This window comes from Vipera ursinii, assembly GCF_947247035.1.
Source record: "Vipera ursinii genome assembly, chromosome: 2".
In the NCBI taxonomy this organism is placed as follows: Eukaryota; Metazoa; Chordata; class Lepidosauria; order Squamata; family Viperidae; genus Vipera; species Vipera ursinii.
Genome location: NC_139513.1, coordinates 70171162 through 70191259, shown reverse-complemented (window position 1 = coordinate 70191259; position 20098 = coordinate 70171162). Strand labels below are relative to the sequence as shown.

Below are 20098 nucleotides of genomic sequence, written 5' to 3'. Positions count from 1 at the left end.
ACCGGAAAGGCAAGGGTTGATGGAGGAAAAGGGGGGAAAAAATGAGAACAGCTTCTGGACTTCTGAGTAAAGAAAGCAACAGTCCTCATGAGTGAATGCCAAGGTGCAGCCAGAATTGATGGGACTAGGCAGAAGTCATCATCTAGCAAGTCTGGAGGGGATGATGATGTGCATAAAATAAAAAGGATGGGTTAAGCTAAATGGGCGTTTCAAAGGCAAAATGCCAAGGGCAGTGAATGGTGACTTGCAGTCAAATAGAGAAGGAGTAACTGCAAGCATAACAAGATATTCAAGGAAGGTCTGAAGGAGGCCCCTTTCCCACAATCGGAGGTGTCTTCCTGGAGAAATAAGAGAGAGAGAGAGATAGATTTCTTTAAGATTTCTTTTGCTGAAACACACACACACACACACACACACACACACACACACACACACACACGTTTTCTTGCTGAAACTTGCTATATGTATTTTTAATTTTGTTTGTTTTAAGCAAAATGATCATGCAAATAAATCCGTGCATTATCCAAGATCTTATCTCCTGTATTCCTTGTTCTATTAGAACAGTTTTGAATATCTAGAATTCTGGAATAAACTTAGTTTCATAGATTCGTTAGCAGGAAAAGAATAAATTTTACTGTTTTCAGGATAAAGAATAAAGCACAATGAGGTTAAAAGGGCATCCAGACCAATGTCTTGTTCAAAGAAATGTTAAAATTCATGCCATTTTTCGCAGCATTTATTTAAGAATTAATTTCCAAAGGTTCTTTCAGATAGTCTTTTGTGATGTATACATACAATAACTCATCAAAATTGCGTCGGGTGCAGACACTGCTATGCCTCTTGTCATGCACATTTGTTTTTTCATCTAGTCTATTATTTTCTTTAGAAAAAGAAACAACTCACAAGCAGCAAAAAAAGACTAGCTGTATTAATGGTTCTAGAGTCCAATAACCTTCGTTCTGTCAGTTGAAAGTGAATATTTTCTAGAGGCGGAGGCACAATATAGATGTATATGACTGTCAAGACTGGAAGCAGCCTCTCTATAACCTTTCCCTTTCATTTCCCCCTTTTCTTCCCTTTTTCTTTTTTTCTTTCACTATTCGCTATTTCTCTTTATTATTTTTATTCTTTTATGGTTTTTGCTTTGTTAAAAATTTCTTTAAAAAATTATTTTTAAAAAGTGAACCTTTTCCTTCACAGTGGAAGGAAAGTCTCTGCCTGTTGTTTTTAAGTTTCCCAGGATATCCTCCTCCTAGAGCAGAGTCATTTCAGATGTCGCATTCCATATATTTAGCATTAGCTATCCCTCCTTTCACTTACAGTTGTATTGTAATCAAAACAGACGTGGGGACCCTTCCGGTAACGTGGCTTCTCTACTAGCTCACATTGATTGCGATCTCCTGGAGGAGCTTTGCGTCATATCAAGCAAATGAAGCAGAAGACAACAGATTAAAATGATGTAAATTAGAAGATTAAAAAAAATAGAATACAAATGCTAACAGATTACGTTATCTCCGAATATTGAACTGTTAACTGTATTCCAACCTAATTTTTGTGGTTTCTGTCCTTCCTCACATCCTTCCTCGTTTTTGTTTAACTCTCTCTAAAGTCTGTAATTGTATCAGTGTAAATGGTAACTGGTGGGAGGAAAAAAAAAAGTGAAAGGTCTATTTTTGTGAAAATCCTCAATGGCCAGTATATATTTAAATGGGCTCCTATAGAAATAAAAATATTTGTAAACAAGGAGGAAATAGACTAGATGGACTTTTGTTTGACTCCCTAGCAGCTTGTCGTGCACAAAATTTTTTAATGCATAAAATATATTGGTCAGCTGATTGTTGGGTTGTCCTATAGCACAGGAAAGTAGGTCTTTCCAGCAACTCACTGCACTTTGGGATGGAAAGAAAAGAGGAACGGAGCAAGAAGTGTCCTTCTTCCCTCCCTTTGAACAAGACTGTTTGGAGGTGCTGCCTTTCTTTTGTTACTTGATTCATTTTCTCTCCTGAAAGGTGCTTGAGAGGAAAGGAGGGAAATTGCTTTCCTTGCAGGAATCCTGATGTTGGGGGGAGATTTTATTTTATTTTATTTTTATTTTTATTCCATTTATATCCCGCCCTTCTCCGAAGACTCAGGGCAGCTTACAAGCTTAGCAGTAGCCTTCATTCTATGTATATGCCTGCTTATTAGGGCTTTCACACACACACACCAAGCGGCATTATTACAAAGTCAGCTTAATTGCCCCCAACAATCTGGGTCCTCATTTTACCTACCTCGGAAGGATGGAAGGCTGAGTCAACCTTGAGCCTGGTGGGATGCGAACCTGCACTAATTGCAGGCAGCTGGTGTTACTTAAGGAGGCATTAGCCCACTGCTCCACCAAGGCTCTTGGATGGATGAGGGAAATACATGTGTGTGCATTCATACAGGAGAGCGTAGCTCCTGCCTTTCCGTGCAGTTCTCTGGTTCTAGGCAGTTTGTCTTCAACTTGATCTAAACTATATTTATCAACTTTATACAATATCATGTTAAAATTCTGCCTGCAAGTACTACATGGCACTAAGGTTCTGCAGGTTCCTTCTTCCCCCTTCGTGGGTCTCCAGGGCAATTAATCACTGATTAGTTGTCAATCAGTCATGACCACTTTGGATTACTTCTGCTATCTGATGTAATGTATCTCTGAGCATCACTGGCTATGGAAGATGAGTTGGAGAACACAGTTTTGTTTATGGCCTGCTGTGGATTTTCCATAGACCTCTTTGGCTATTGCAGGTATAATAGAGGAGAAGATATTATATCTTGAGCACTGATGTTACCTAGTTGGGTAATAAAATGTCTGCATGCAAACAACTAAGCTCAGAGAACACCAAGAACTCCACTACTGCTGGTGGACCAGATGCCCTTTGGTCTGATATAATGTAGCTTGTCTTAAATTATTACAAAATTTCCTTTTACATTTATCTACATAGTCTACAAAATTGTAATAGATTTGAGTTCAGATTATTGTATGTTTAAACTATTTGTGATAATATGAACATCAAACTACTTATGGGAAATGTATCTCAAGTAATATTTATAAAAAAAATACACCAGAACAAACATCAGTTAATAATAGTCATACCATCTATTATATTGTTTCTGATCTGGAACAGAACTGATTACCAATACCTTTTATCTCTGCTTGGAGAAGTTTTGTGGATTCACACTGATTGCATATTGGCTTTTCTGCTACAACAAACAGAAGATTAGACCCAGCAAGCCTTTGTGCATGGAACAGCCTGGAGAAAAAGGGAGAGAAGAAGAGAAGCAGAAGTACTGCTATCCTATTATCCTGTACTATTCTATAATTTACAGAGTTGTGTTCTGCAAAGAAGTGCTTTGGTAGTAGATTTTTTCTTAATAAAGAGCTTCAGTTTCTGAAGCAGTCATCATAGCTATCTCATTCAACTCTATCATCTATCATCTCTATCCTACCTACCTACCTATCTATCTATCTATCTATCTATCTATCTATCTATCTATCTATCTATCCATCCATCCATCCATCCATCCAGTGGTGGGATTTAAATATGTGAACAACCGGTTCTCTGTGTGGATGCCGCTTCCGGAAGTCCATTCTGAGCCTGGGCAGCAAAAAATTAGGTACCGGTTCTGCTGAACTGGTGCAAACCAGCTGAATCCCATCACTGTATCTATCTATCCCGCCTATCTTGTTGGGGATGGAGAAGGTCATTAACTATTTCCACTCCTGTAGTTATTCCAATAAACAATCCCTCCCCACCCATCAGCATCAAAACAAAGCATCTATTGATGCTAACAGAAGCATGAAAACAGTTTTAAAGTTATATTTTTAGGATTATTGCTATATGAACTTCTCAGGGCATTCTAGGAAATGCAGTTCTTTAAAAAAAACACTGAATTTCTAACAGAATAGTACCATCATAACATTCCCCACGAGTTTTTGTGTCTAGCACAATACTGATGTTTACTGGGATGTCATTCATCTTGTGCAATGGCATCAGAAGCTGTTTGCTGTTTTCACTAAACAATCAGTTACAAGCATCCCATAATTTCTATGACAGGCACCACTAATTTTGGTACCTGTTAGTGGTTATGTTCCTTAATCCCACTGTTTTTACAAGGACTGAGCTGAAGAACTAGTCTTATAATATTTGAACCTTTACAGCAGGGATTCTTTTTACCAACCTAGAGCAATTTCCACAGTCAATGATGGTGTTGTAGGTGTAGTTAACAGAACTAAAATAGTATTGGGTTTGCTTCATGATGCAGCTGGTCTCCTTGGATTCCATGTTGTCTGCCGAGACATCCTCTGTTTAGACACACAGTACATATAATGAGTTGCAAATAAAAGCATAAACATTTTTTAAATCTTTCCTACATCATCTAAAAAGCAGTTCATCCGGATGGATTGACCTTTTCTAAAGCTGTGCTTGTGCCAAATGCTACTGATAATGGTGCAAGAATGTATGAGGGGGGAAAAAATTCAACAATTTATCCTATATTTCCACTTTTACCTTACTGTTTGTTTTTTCTCATCTATGTAGACATTTATTTTTTTATTGTAGAAGTGTAACATTTCTCTGCTCAGTCTAGACCAGGGGTAGGCAACCTCGGCTCTTTTATGACTCATGGACTTCAACATAGCTGACTCAGGATTTCTGGGAGTTGAAGTCCATGAGTCATAAAAGAGCCGAAGTTGCCTACCCCTGGTCTAGACTGAGCAGTGTTTCTCAAACTTGATAACTTGAAGAGGTATGGACTTCAACTCCCAGAATTCCCTAACCAACCTGGGGAAATCTAGAGAATCAACTTTGTTATGGCTTTTCATTCTGCTATCTTCTACTAATCTACATTAAAGCTTGTTGTGTTCCCCTGCCCAACTAATTCACCTTGTGAAATTGACTTACATCTATTTTTTCCACTGCAGAAGGTTAATTTAGCAACTTATTTATTGATGGCTGCACTCCTTTCTTTTGGCATGATAGATCTGATTTATTGGAGTATACTCTGGTGAAGATTTATGTGTGCTGATTTTATATTTGTGCCCTAAAGCCCCCTGAAGCTGCACTCAGAATAACTAGATCACAATTTGCTTCTCAAGATTAAAAAGCACAAAGATGAGGGATGTTTTTAGAGACCTCAACCATTCAGTTGTAGCCGTAACATAGTCAGTCACATGGTAATGAAGGAACAACTGATAGTCAGATAACATTTAGTTTTATTTTCACTTTCTATATTAATCCAGCTACAGTTAATTTATAGTGCCTCCTCCTGCCATTTCATCCTTTGGGAGCTGAAAGAAATATACAAATAGGGATTGTTACCTGTTTGAAACCAGCTGTTATAGGCTAATCCATACAGGAACTGCTGAAATAGAGACCTTGTGGAAAGAAATAACAATTAGGTGTCTGTAAAAGAAAATAACTTCATGTCACAACACAGAACAAGTTCTTCAAATTAATTTTCTTTTGATATCTCCAAGTTGAAAGCAAAAAAAAACAACCCCAAAATACAAACATGAATTTGTAGATTTCTAGGGAAATTTAATAGGGATGCGGTGGCTCAGTGGGTTAGGACGCTGAGCTTGTTGATCAGAAGGTCGGCAGTTTGGCGGGTTGAATCCCGAGTGCCATGTAGCAGAGTGAGCGCCTGTTACTCGTCCCAGCTTCTGCCAACCTAGCAGTTCGAAAGCACGTAAAAAATACAAGTAGAAAAATCGGGACCACTACAGTGGGGAGGTAACAGCGTTCTGTGCGCCTTTGGCGTCTAGTCATGCCAGCCACATGACCACGGAGACATCCTTGGACAAGCGCTGGCGCTTCGGCTTTGAAACGGAGATGAGCACCGGCCCCTAGAGTCGGAAACGACTAGCACGCATGTGCAGGGGAACCTTTACCTTTACCTTTAGGGGAATTTAAAAAACAATAAAATTACTATTTTAAAAATTTCCAATAATATTTCTGTAACTGATTGTGAGATCTATCCTAGAATGGTTCATGCTTTGTTACATCTATGCTTCTGCAGTTTATCTCATCAACGACAAGAAAAGAAAAGAAAAAAGGGAAGAAAGGAAAAGAAAAGGAAAAAAAAGAATAAAGAAAAGAAAAAGACTCACCATGCAGCTGCTGAGCTCCACCAAGCCAGGTTCAAGAAATCTGCCATGGTTGGCTAAATATAAATAAATAAAGGAAGTATGCTTTTAAACAGAACACAGTTGCTACTAGGAAGTGAATGTAGTACTTGGGAAATCCAAGTCCAGTGAACTGCTGTTTCTCATGTGTTAATAGTGTAAATATCAATCCCTAATTTTTTTTCTCCAGGAGTGTTGGGCTGCTCCAAGTTTGAATTTCCTTGGGTGATCAGCGTGTAATGATAAATATAGTAGGTGCCTATTTGAAGGGGACAACTATACAATTCATTTGGTATCCGTGAAGCTTGTTACATTAGAGTTGTCCTTTTCTAACCAGCATCAGTGCTTCATCATTTACATCCTAAAGGTGCTTTTTCAAGAGGCAATTGGACTTGGTTTTCTTTGAAGACGTTTTGCTTCTCATCCAAGAAGCTTCTTCAGCTCTGACTGGATGGTGGGAATGGAAGGATTTCAGTGAAGGGACACAGGGCAGAAAACATCCTGCAAAAAGCACAGTTCCATAACACAGTCCTTTCAGCAGATCCAAGAAATCTTTCCATTCCCCAGCATACAGTCAGAGCTGAAGAAGCTTCTTGGACGATGTTGAGATTCAGGGTCAGCCTGTGGGTTCGGCAGTTGGGTCGGACGACTCAGAGGAGGAGGAGGGGGGTGTTGAAGAGCTTGCTGATGACAGCCCTCAGCCAGGCCCCTCCCACCTGGTCACGACGGAGACCCAGCTGTGTGAGCCTGACAGCGTGGATGAAGATGACCCACAGCTGGCCCTGTTCAAGGATGCCCGACGCAAGAGGCAGTCAATCAGGAGTAAACAGAGTAAGGCAATGGGGCACCTCGGAAGGAGGCAGAGAGAAGCCACGCCCTAAACTGTATAAAAGGGGAATGCGTGGGAGGGCTGGTTTGCTGAAGGCAACCGCTTGAAAAGCTCCTGTTTCTTGGTTCGTGTCTTGTTTGTTTTTGTATCAATAAATTTGGCAGGCTTAATTCCAGCCTCTTGCCTTCTTGTAAAAGGGGTTGTCCCTGCCTTTTCTGCAGGGCCGGTAGCAGGCTGGTACAGAACAGATGAGAAGTGAAATGTCTTCAAAGAAAAACAAGAACGTCTAGTTGCCTCTTGAAAAAGGACTTTTGGGACAACCATGACCTGGATGACTGAGAATCTCCATAGGCCAGTGGTTCTCAACCTTTTCTATATCCCCCACCCCTAGAACGCTTCTGATATATTCTCATACCACTTACAAAAGTTCGAAATAACAGCAACAAATCATGCATATACACTATAATTTTGAAAACCCACGTTTTCTCACCCTGTGGAATATCATCTCGCACCCACAGGGGTTGCGAGCACCCCTGGTTGGGAACCCCTGCCATAGACATTCATCATTTACATTTTCACATGTATGTATTCTACCCCTCAAATAGTGCTAGAAGTTTTGCTATATAGATTTGGCAGTTTGGCTTGGTCTACTACTTTTATAACTCTATAAAAAGGCTGATAAGATTAGTCTGGCACAATTTCTCTGTGACAAGTATCCTTCTTTTAACTCATAGGATAGGTAGCCTACATTCCCAGTTGAATTTTTTTTTCATTCATAGGGATTTTAGAGTTCTCTTTGTCTCAACTTATAGTATCCTCCTCAGTCAAATGGAGTGGCTTCCAATTTATATTTTTAGAGGGGGAGTGGGTTGCCTTCTTCTTTCCCCTACACTGGCTACTTCATAAATTTAAATACTTGCCATTCAGTGATGTGAAACATATTTACACCCATATAGCCAATGCTTCAATCAGGTAAGATCCGATAGCATGGAATCCTGACTCACCACATAGACCCCACGTGATGCACTTCCTGTGTTGCTTGGAGCTTCTGGAGCACAGACAGATTGAAAGTCGTATGATTCTTTCTGTGTGAAGAATGAATTGTTGTAGAGAGCAGACATCAAATGGGCGTCCACCTCACTGAAGAACTTTCCAACCTGAATATCAAATAGGAGAAAAGAACAATCACATGTTGCTATTTGTAAAAAATGTTATCAGTCATACATTCTATTCATAAATATGAGAAAATAATCAGTGAATGAACTGTACTAAGTAAACAGGCAGTCATATTAGAATATTGAAAAATATAACTTTGGTAATTACATAAATATCACTGTGAAATGAAGCAAGTACCCCTTATTTTTTTTTTAAGAAAAAGAACAGCTCACCTGGTATTTGTAGTCTTCTTGGTTGGAGATCACCAGAAATCCACCATCATCAATAAGCACACAAAGCAGATCCTGCAACATGGGAAGAGGGAGTGGGTGGCTGCAATGACATGGAGTGTTGCTGCTATATTGCTTTTGTTTAAGGAGGCCACTGGCCTTCTTTTTCCTCCCTTAGTTTACTGCACCTTTCTGCTCCACATGCATGCACCTATCAGCTTCCATAGGCAATTCGAAGTGCTAATTTTAAAGCCCCATATCTTGGCATTAAGGTATCTCCAGGGCTGTTTCTTCAACCCAACTTGTCTACCTGGTATGAAATACCTGGGAGAATTTCCTAATTATTCCCGAGGAGGCAAAAAGGTTCATAGGCTTTGTTTCTCTACTTTGGGCTTTTAAACACCCCTTTCCTTGGAATCTGTGCAGCTCTCAGCTTACTTAGCTCTAGGATATTATTAAAAATTGAATTAAGAGAAATTTTGAGTCTTGAATGCATTTCTGTCTTTCTATCCATTTCTGTCTTTCGATTTTAGAGTACTTGATATATTTTGTGGTTATAATTTTTTTATATAATCATTGCTTAGTCTTGAGTGTTGTACCATGCAAGTTTTACTGTTAATTCTTACTGGGATCCACTGAGAGTAAATTGACAAGGAAGGCTAAAACAAATAAAACACACAAAACATCTACTTATGCTCCAGACAGGGCAGTTATCTGGCACTGCTGCCTCTTAATTCTTTCAAGTTATGGAAGTAGGCCTCTAGACTTGCATGTGAGGACAGCAGCTCCTACAGGGTCCAAACGCACATCCCTACCAGTCATACACACACATTTGCCCAAACATGTTTCACATACCTTTAAGCCTTCATTTGAAATAAATTGTTCTCAAACCACATTTAAAATCCATTTGATCTCCTTTTCTAATTCATAAAAACAGGTTCCTCAATCTACTTTTAAAGTAGAATGATTCCCCCCCTCTAACCGTAACCCCATAATCCACTTTTAAAATAAATAGTTCTCCCCTCCCTTCTTTCATTTATTTTTATTGGTTAGCTGGCTGGCTGAATGATTTGCTGGGTGCTTCTACTGTGAAACCAAGAGTATTTGTTGTTGAAGGCACAAGGTCAGGAGGAAGTAAGTTTGAGAGCAGGAAGAAAGAAGATTATAAGTCTCTATCAAAGGAATAAGTTATAAGGTGGAACATTTTAAAAGGTAGGCAAACGGTGGGAGCATGAAGTCTCTGCAACCTTCACCCAAGCATAGAGAACATAGAGAACTCCCCTCCGCCCTGTGCGTTCCCACAGAGAGGGCCTCCTCAGGGTGCCTCCGGTCAGAGAATGCCGGCTGGTGGCCCCCAGGGGGAGATCTTTCTCTGTGGGCGCCCCGGCTTTGTGGAATCAACTGCCGGTTGAGCTCCGGATGGCACCGGATCTCCGCTCCTTCCGGCGCGGGTTAAAGACCCACCTGTTTGAACTAGCTGGCCTGGCCTGATGGGGAGTTAATTTGGGTTTTAAATATTTGTATATTTTATTGTTTTATCTTGGGCATTAATTTAATTCTATTTTAACTTTTGTAGTCTTGTATTTTTATTATATGCCCTGTTCACCGCCCCGAGTCCTTCGGGAGAAGGGCGGTATAAAAATTTAATAAAACTGAAACTGAAAAAAACTGAAGATCTAGACATTCTACATGACTGGTTTTAAATTGATGAATCAACTTCGAGGCAGGGATCGGTAAATGGGTGACACCATCATTAGCCTTTTGATCTTGGACATCAGTCACTGCCTGATCCTTCCCCAGAAGAATATTCCATTGATATCAGATGTTTCCTGATCCTGTTAGCTTTCCATAAAGCCATCAGGACCTGACTGTTCTCAGTAAAACTTTGGATTCTGAATGGTTGCTATTGTCTCTCTGAGTGTGCATTAGCGTGTGATTGTGGAAATGGTTTTCCTGTGTCCCTTGACACTGGAGAATTTTTTTGGTATAAAGTTTCTAATGATTACAGTTATGGAAGTTTGCAAGCCTTTCAGAGCCAGGTAACAGCAGAGAAGCAAAGCAAATAAATAAAAATACAAATAAGGAAACTTATTACAGGTTACAGATGGCTTTTTTACTGAGCAAAGGGAACATCCTTGCCTTCAGCAGGAGATGGAATATAAATTTCTGAATATGCAATCCAAATTGCAAACTCCTATTGTACATTGTCAATTTGAAAAAAAAAGTATCTTAGGTGCAATTTGCAATGTTTAAATTTTTGCATTAGTTGCTTTAGGCAGCAGATATTTCAGAAGCCTGTTTTGGAGGGAGGGGTGAAGGCATTGTCCTTTACATCATAACTATGTTACTTCTGGAGTCCAACTCAGTATTTCCAGAAGTCAATTTTAAATTGCTTACTTTCTGAATTTTAAAAAACAAGTGGATTTTTACATAGTCTTCTGGTCAGAAGGAGTCATGCAGTGATGTTGCAGCTATTTATTTATTTTAATTCCATTTATATCCCGCCCTTCTCCGAAGACTCAGGGCGGCTTACAAGCTTAGCAATTTACCTTGTCATTAGTATCACAGTCCATCTCACAGCTTGTGGAGAGGTCACACTGCAAACCAAAAAAGAGGCAATAAAATCAAGGAAATTCTAGACAAATCTTAGAACTAATTTATTCAAATCCACATTTTGTCTATAAATCTTTCATAATCACTTTCTAACACTTCTATAGATTCTATAGACACTAACAAGTACATCAAGGTTGCCCATGCCAGTTCTGAAACATTGGATCTGAATACTATACACCTCTAAAAGTGTACGAACATTCCATCACACAATGTTCTAATCACCAAATTCACTCTTTCAATTTTGGGATAGGTTGTACGTCAGAGTGAATGAATTGTTGTCATCTAGGTTGCGATGAGTGCATATGAATACATGAATCCATTGATTGGTGATACTTGCATGTGAACTCCAGGGAAAGCTTATAATGGAAGAACCAGAGGTAAATTTGGTGTGTGTGTGTGTGTGGGGGGGGAGAAGTGCAAAATTCTGATCAAATCCCATCCACAGGAAAAAAAAGTCTTTTAACTGACCTTGACTGGATGAATATAAACAATACAAAAGAGTTCAGAAAAAATGATTGTGTCACCCACAAATGAGAATACTGACACTTTGATTAGTGTCCGCTTAGAAAAAGGTCTGTTTCGAATAGAGATAGTTCTTGACTTGCAACCGTTTGTTTAGTGACTATTCGAAGTTACAATGCCACTGAAAAACTAACTTACAATTTGTCCTCACACTTATAACTATCACAGCATCCCCACAGTTATGTGATCAAAATTTGGATGCTTAACAACCTGCAGGTATTTATGATAGTTGCAGGATCTCAGGATCATATAATCACCATCTGCGATCTTCCCAGCTGGCTTCTGGCAAGCAAAGATTTCCTTAACGACCACATGATTTCTTTATGTATCAATGGCAAGAAAAAAAATAGAGCAAATAAATGAATTTGGCTGATAATTAAGATGAGAAAACAAATAGAGAAATGTATTACTATTGGCGTACAATTTTCTACATCAGCGTTCCCCAACCTTTCAGGTTGGTAGCCTGGCACCGGGAGGGTGGGGGAGGAGGGGATGGTTTTGTGTGAGGGGCAGTGCGCAAGTAGGGTTGCCAGAATGTCTGACGGCACCTGCTGCTTGCACCGGCGGGGCTGTGCATGTACATGTACGCCAGCCCGCCACTCAGGCTGCCCGTTTGCGAATAGGCCATGGGCCAATAGTGGGCCACAGCTCACAGGTTGGGGATCCCTGTTTTACACTCTAGATAACATGGCTTACCTTAAAAGAAAGTAAATGTACATCTATATATGGGAATATTAACTATGTTTATGATCATGAGACTAATACAAAAAATACTTTTTTCATGTGTTTTATTTTAAAAAGAGTTAACTGTCAACATAATGGATGACATTTATACAATTATATAATTCAAAATTGTCTTGCTGTTGTGCTGTTTGGTTCGATATTCATCCATTAGTTTACACAGTTTTACAAAAATTGTAAAAAACATTTTTGTTTTAAATATGTGAATATACTTTTGATTTATATACCAGAAACATATCACACTACAGAGAATTATGAATTTATCGATATGGGGGCTGAAAAAAATAAGCTATTTTTCACTGTTGGACTGCAACATTAATCCCACATTTACTATCTTGAATAATCAATACATATTTGCTTTCTTTTTATGAACTGATTCTCTAGCAATATAATGAAAAGACTAATATAGTATATGAAAACGCCTACTGATGTGTTTAAAATGTAAATGGATGATTTTTTTGGTATGTATTATTATTTATCTTTAATAAGATTTATAAGGCCACCCAACTTAAACAGTATGGCTCTGGGTAAGCCTAAAGCATAAAAAACAATACCCACCCAACCTACAACTTTAATACATATACACTATAAAAATATAAATGGCAAAATATAAAATATAAAACCAAGCCACATAGCATATTAGGTTGGAACATATAATATTGTACATTTTTGTCATTTCTTTTTGTCCTTTTATTGTCTTTATATATTTTAATTTTTTCCTTCTTTTCCCTTTATTGTATATTAATGCAATATTTATTTATTTTGAAACCAGAAATTCCCCAGCTCCAACCATGCTGTTTTCAAAAGTCAAGATCCTAGGGGTGGTGGTACTGTTCCTACCATGTTTTTCCCGAAATTAAGGCCTACTCCAAATTTTTTTGGGGGTGGGCCTAATATAAGCCCTACCCCAAAAATAAGCCCTAGTTTTGGGATGAGGCTAAAAATCAAACTAGGGTGAGGGGAGGGGGGAGTGGAGCTGGCCCACGTGCCCTGTACCCACTCACCTTGCAGCCAGGCCTCTCCTCGCTAACTCACTTCTTCTGCAGCATCTTCTGCAGCCAGGCCTGCATTTCTCAGTCACAGGCCTCTCCAGAAGGTCTCCGCAGCTGAGAACCGAGCTATGGATTGAATCGGTACTCAGCTGCAGAGGCCTTCTGGAAAGGCCTGACTGCGAAATGCAGGCTGGAGCTCCATTCCCATCTGCAGAATTCTTCTCCTTTGACCGCAGAAGAAATGGGCTGGCAGGGTGGGGCTGTTGGTGCCAGAGGTGAGTATAAAAGACATTCCCCAAAAATAAGACCGGATGCCTCTTTTGGAGGCAAAAAAAAAAGATCTGGTCTTATTTTCAGGGAAACACGGTAGGAACACCACCACCACCCCGCACACACATGCACACTTTGATTACTTACTCGTCGTGTCTTCTGCTGATCTGTTTGATTGCTAGCAAGGACTTTAAATTTTTGTGTCCAGGCCTCCAAGTCAAGTTTTACTCCTACCACTGGGGAAGAAAAAGAATTTTATTTTTAAATGTGCAGATAGAAAGTTTAATCTGAGGAATATGAATGTTAGCACATTTGTGGGAGGAGATTTTGCTCTTCTTCTCCCTTGCAGCTTCTTGTATTCCCCTGAAAAGTCTATCTGGAAGTCGGGAGAACAGATGGGGAATTGAACTGACAGTGAGGAAAAAGGGAAAATCCTCCAAGTCAGCTGAAAGGACCAAAGGCAAGGACCCAATTCTATCTCTATTTTAAAACACAAATTCTGGTTTCATGATCTACATAGTTTTCATATACCCCAATGGATTTTTCACATAACTTTCCAACATAATCGCACTGAAACTCAAGTCTCAGAGATGGTGGAAGGTGTATCTGGAAATAAGGAATAACAACAACAACAACAACGACGACCTGGCCATCGAAACTGTGCAATTATGGATGAAATGTGTAACAGTGATACCCATTGTCATCGGGGTACTGGGAACTATGTCCAAAAACTTTGCAAAATACATCAAGAAACTGCAGCTTCCTGCAATAACTCCAGCAAAGCTACAAAAACCTTCGCTACTTGGAACATCTTACTTTTTTTAAATTTTTTTTAAAAATATGGAACGCTTCACGAATTTGCGTGTCATCCTTGCGCAGGGGCCATGCTAATCTTCTCTGTATCGTTCCAATTTTAGTATATGTGCTGCCGAAGCGAGCACAAGAACATCTTACATTTTAAGGAGATACCTGGTTGATACCTAGGATGCTGGTAGCATCCCGCGTCAACCATTAGTGCCAGTCAATTTGAGTGTTCAGTTGATTGAGTTTCATGTTTTATGAATAAAAGTTTTATATAATAATAATAATACTGCAATATGGAAAATAAACCTCTGTTTGGTTATCAATGACAGACACTCGCAGATACAAAACTTTTATTATACACATTAGAAAACTACAACATTACATTACCAACACCACACCGGAAGTGGTGCCATAGAAAATCCTGCCAAATGTGAAGATACCAAAGGAGTACTGCTAGTGACGTTCAGGGAGTGTGGTTCAATCATCAATTCAGGAGTCTACTGTGAAATGTTACGAAAACCCAGACGAGCCATCCAGAACAAGCGTTGGGGCATGCTGACTTCCAGTGTGGTATTGGTTCATGATAACGCTTGCCCACACACCACTAGATGCACCCAAGAACTTTTGAAGCAGTTCCGTTGGGATGTTTTTGATCACACCCCCCCTCCATAGCCCAGATTTGGTGCCAAGCGACTACTACTAGGGAATTTCAAACCTTGTAAGACGTTATGACAAGTGCCTTAATTTTCATGCCGATTATGTCAAAAAGTAATGTAATAGTTTTCTAATGTGTATAATAAAAGTTCTGTACCTCCGAGTGTCTGTCATTGATAACCAAACAGAAGTTTACTTCCGAATTGCCCTTGTAATAATAATAATAATAGTTGGAAGGAAACTTGGAGGTCTTCTAGTCCAACCCCCTGCTTTACTCCAACCCTATACCATTTCAGACAAATTGTGTTCCAGTGTCTTCTTAAAAACATCCAGTGTTGGAGAATTCACAACTTCTGGAGGCAGGTTGTTCCACTGATTAATTGTTCTGTCAGAAAATTTCTCCTTAGTTCTAGGTTGCTTCTCTCCTTGATTAATTTCCATCCATTGCTTCTTGTCTTGCCTTCAGGTGCTTTGAAGAATAGCTTGACTCCTTCTTCTTTGTGGCAAAGAACTGACCTAGGATAAAAGATCTATGGGACAAAACTCTAGATTACCTTACCTGCTGGCTTCAGATGCCTCTCTCCTATGTTCAGTTCTACAGCTGTGCTAACTAGGATCCCAACAGCACTGCTGTCTGGTTCTGATCCTCTGTAATTGGCTATTTAAAGAAAAGAGGAAAATGAATTAGCATTTTCTGATGAATAATACTCCATGACTGTTACAAGAAACTCTCTGGGCTAGAAGAAACAATCTGATAATGGACTATTTTTATGGTTTCATGAAAAGTTGTCTTCCTGCCGATGCTTACTTTCCAATTCACTTTAACAACAAAATAAAAGGCTGCTTCTTCGATTCTGCTATTTAGTAATTAAAGTCTTAAGCTACATCCAGGGCTACTGATGTGGATGGTAACCCTATCATCTGTCTATCTGTCTACGTTGTGACAATTCTATCAAATTCTGACAGCAAACATGACAAAAATTAAATATGCACCATAAAATGCAAACATATGAGGCCAAAGCAATTTATTTCCCATGATATGATGACTGAATGCTCCATTCCCCCACTCCTGACACACAAATTTGAATAACAGAGATCAAATATGGTAAGTTTTCCTATATAACAGTGTTTCTCAACCTGAGCAATTTTAAGATGTGTGGACTTCAGTTCCTGGGAGTAAGCCAGCATGCAAGCCAGCTTGAACAAGAGTTTTGTTGCAATCTCCTGGAGCTTCATATTTATAACGACTATCGAAACTGAAAATACACCCAAACTGCCTAGCTATTTTCTGCAAGATTTTACTTACGATCTCGGTAAGGTGGCTTAAAGATGTAGCCTTTATTATCTAGGCTCCTTCGATAAAAGCTGGCATTGAAGGGCTCTCGGTCTTCTTCCCAATCTTCAGCAGCTCTTTCATAGAAATCAACCACACCCATAGAATGTTATCAATTTCATTTTTCATAAAAGTAGGCTCAAAATCAAGTATATGCATAAAAATTCTAAAGAATTTTTATAGAGGCAATCTGCTCTTCATTTGCCAAAACCTCAGATATTCATCAAACATATTTCCTATACATTTTTCAATAGGTAAATAAAACAACCGTTTAACCCATGAGATTATAAAATGGCAATAGAGAGAAGTTTTAATGTCACTTGAAGTTTACAGAATTGCCTTTTTAAAATTAGAATTGAGTTATATTATTTGTTTTAGAAGATTGCAGAAATTCCCCAAAGTAAATCCTATCAACTTTTTTTTTACTGGGGCAATAAAATAATTTTCATTTTGCATAAAGCTGACTGCTATTATTTTTGTTTTTCCCAAGCATATAAAATATCAGGATATTTATGACATTTATGAAGTCCCTAAAAGTTTGCACTTGGTTTCAGGAATGTCAAGTAATTTTATTGCCTACCACTTAGGCATTTAAGGCAAATCAATAAAAATATTCCTCTGAAGATTGTAGTTAATGCACATTTTTGTCTCCTACAGTATACAATTACAATAACCTCATGATTTAGGATAGTTTTTCAATTTTGTATCACATTCAGAGGTCCAAAAGTAGTGAGATTTGTTTTGTTTTGTAGGAGACCCACTCTCAACATTCTTGCAGAAACAAAAGGCTTGTTCACATCTTTAAAAGACATACAGAGGAAACAAAAATGCTTGGCTTCATTAGAGGAAACCTTTTTCAATGCTGTCTTTTTTCAGTGGTGGTCAGCTGGGGGCTGCTGCTGATAAATGGGGCCACCAATTTTCTCTCTCCTTTGACCTACCTACTCAGAAGAATCTGGAAAATGACTTTGATATCAGGCAATCACAAAATAGACCATATGTGCCATTCCATGATTTCCAGAGGACCAAGATGGATTGCAGAGACCAAAGAGAAGAAAGTTTAATCTATTTGTAGAAAGATGTTTATAGATCACAACAACAGCAAAAACTTACTTGTTAGGGAAAACACGGGTGATGCCACCATCTGTGGCAACAAACACAGCTAGAAGACTATACCTGCAGTAAGATAGAAATCAAAGTAAAAATTTAGGAATACGGTTGCACATTCAAAATGTCCCTCCTTCCTGACAATCACTGAAATAAGTGAATTAGTTTTTTTGCTGCAAGAGATCAATGAGAAGCAGTTTATAGAGCACCTGTACAAGCCTGGGTAAAGATGCAGCTGCTTTAAAAATTAACAGAGATTTTTCATGTGTGCTTCTGAATCACCTCTTTCAAAAGATTTGCATATCCCCATCCATCATTAATTTTCAACATGGTCTCCAGGCCATGTAATTTAGTTTATATTAACACAGCTGAAAACATCACATTGCCACAGAAAACTACAAAAAGATGCAATTAATCTGCGCATAACTGAATAATACCACTAGCATATCTCAGAAGTTTTATTTACGTGCTTAAATCTTGATTCTTCCATACAGTTTCCACCAGCTGTTGCGTAATTCCAGTGTCCAGGATAAGGTTGTGAAGAAGGAAGTTGTCACCTTAACAGAAAGAATAAATGTTCCAAAACCAGAAGCTTGATTACCTGAATAGCCACAAGAATTTCTCCACTCACCATTTTACTCACAAAAAAGCAGTTGAAGGCAATACCAAATCTCTCCATTATTCAGTAATTTGGAATTAGGATAACCTGATCTAAATTTTTAGCAGCATTAAACTGCTTTAAAAAAAAGTGTACGTTTCTCAATGTTTTTGGAAACTCTTCTCAGTACTGTAAGTCAGTCAGCTCAAGTCCTTGGCTTTTCTTGTTCTGAAGTGGTAAATAATGTATTTCTGTATCTTATGCACACAGATTCCTAGAGTACTGTCATATTTTTGGCTACACTAAATGTAATGAAGAAACATGGTAGAACTACATTTCCATATTTGACAGCTATGGAAGGGGATTGACTGAACTACTTCCCTTGGGAATTTACTTTTAACACCTAAAGGCTACCTGGTCAATACCTGTCCATAAAGGAAGGGAATCCCATGGCTCTTGTTTCTTAGTTGCTCAGTGCACTAATATAAAATCAGGCTGTTATGTAATCTAGGGTTTGTTTTAATGAAGTACATCTTATAGACATAAAATCAGAGAGCTCTAACCTCTGATGAAATGTGACCTGGTTCTAGCCAGATCGAGCTTGAAGAAATCCATATTCCTATGATCAAATGTAGGATTCGCAAGCAACATTATCCAATGACTGCATGCTTTTTTAAAAGATAAGTCCCATCAATCCCATTTGGGCAAGCTGATTAGACATGTTCAGGGCTACATTACAACTCTTAACTGGCTAATCAATCTTCCACAATCTAATATTTTCCAGAGCAGTCCCAAGTGATTGGGAATTCTGGAAGCTGTAATCCAATACATCTGGAGGTTGCTAGAAAGCTGAATTACATCCTTGTTTTATGAAATCCACCTAAACCGTATGGTAACAATTCCCAGATACAAAAGAAGCACATCTTAACACTTTATTTAAAGAACAACAACATGCAACTTTATTTAAAACAACCTATTTTTGGTAACCTTTACCCCATCCTCCTCTTTAAAAGTAGATTTATTTATTTATTAACTAACCCATTGCTGCTTAGTAATGGATATCCCTGGATTCTCTCACTCACAAAATGTGAAGCCTTCCTTGGGATGAGACTTTCTGTCCACCACAGAGCTTTGGGGTACTTACATTGTTTGGAGTCAGGCGTCACCTTTTCCATGAGGGCAATAAAGTTTTCCAGGAATTCAGTGTTGTTATCCGACAGGTTGAGGTCTTTGCAATATTCTCTGGGTTACGAGGAAGATTTGTTGATTGGAAGGATGAAAAAGTTGCGGTTAGTTTTCTTTCTCTCAGAATTGGCCTAATCATGTGCTCAGCACAGGTGAAGCAGCTACTCAAACTAGCTGGGTATGGTTAAGACAAGGAAGGTGGGAAATATGCCTGGAGTTATTTATTGTGTCATATCCTCACCACCACCATTTCTGCTCAGAAATGTGATTTTGTGTTCAATGTGCATCTCAGTATCAATACAGATCAATACATTATCAATATAGATGTCTTAAATCTGTGAATGGGTAGAGAAAGAAATATGTATAAGAATCTAGTATGTTTCAAGTCTAATATCTGTATAATATGTACTAGTGAGTCTTTGAGAGTTAGCTATTATTTGGCCTTTTCACACTGATGTTGCAGCACCTCTCAAGAGTAACCAGAAGGCTATAAACTAATACAAGGTCAATTTATGAAAGTGCAGTAGGAAACCTTGGGGAATTTATTGGCTATATAAAAACCTGTGGCATAAGTCCTTTCTGTTATTTACTGATGTCATAAAACACCACCTGAATGGTTTCTTAATGCCACCTAAAGTACAACACATAGTACTGGGAAGTACTATGCATCATTGTGTTTTCAGATTTCTGCAATAATTGTGCCACTCTATTTCTCTAAGAACTTACTGGCTTATTTTAATTCCTCCAGGGTTTGTAACTTAATTAAACTCTTGATCTGCTTTTGTGAATTTTTATAGACATGAGGCTTTACTCTGATTTTCAACACTGCACTTATATAGAAGTGTGACCGTGCTAGTTATAAAAAGCCTCTATTTTTACCAAGTATTGGAAAATAGCCTAATTTCCTTCCTCTCCAC

The 20098-nt window shown here is 38.6% G+C and overlaps 1 protein-coding gene across 1 annotated transcript in view; it reads right to left on the bottom strand.

Annotated features, from left to right (window-relative positions):
• Nucleotides 1–209: 209 nt before the first annotated feature.
• Nucleotides 210–20098, bottom strand: part of CACNA2D2 (calcium voltage-gated channel auxiliary subunit alpha2delta 2) — a gene marked incomplete at both ends in the record, with an annotated part of 699157 nt that continues 679268 nt past the window's right edge. The window contains 15 exons of the mRNA XM_083355340.1: nt 210–338; nt 1321–1409; nt 3166–3275; nt 4204–4327; nt 5343–5398; nt 6134–6186; nt 7982–8134; nt 8366–8437; nt 10912–10959; nt 13648–13736; nt 15518–15616; nt 16265–16368; nt 17405–17467; nt 17865–17955; nt 19141–19238. Of these exons, the coding sequence (XP_083211466.1) occupies nt 210–338; nt 1321–1409; nt 3166–3275; nt 4204–4327; nt 5343–5398; nt 6134–6186; nt 7982–8134; nt 8366–8437; nt 10912–10959; nt 13648–13736; nt 15518–15616; nt 16265–16368; nt 17405–17467; nt 17865–17955; nt 19141–19238 (1378 nt within the window). The remainder of the gene's footprint in view (nt 339–1320; nt 1410–3165; nt 3276–4203; nt 4328–5342; nt 5399–6133; nt 6187–7981; nt 8135–8365; nt 8438–10911; nt 10960–13647; nt 13737–15517; nt 15617–16264; nt 16369–17404; nt 17468–17864; nt 17956–19140; nt 19239–20098) is intronic.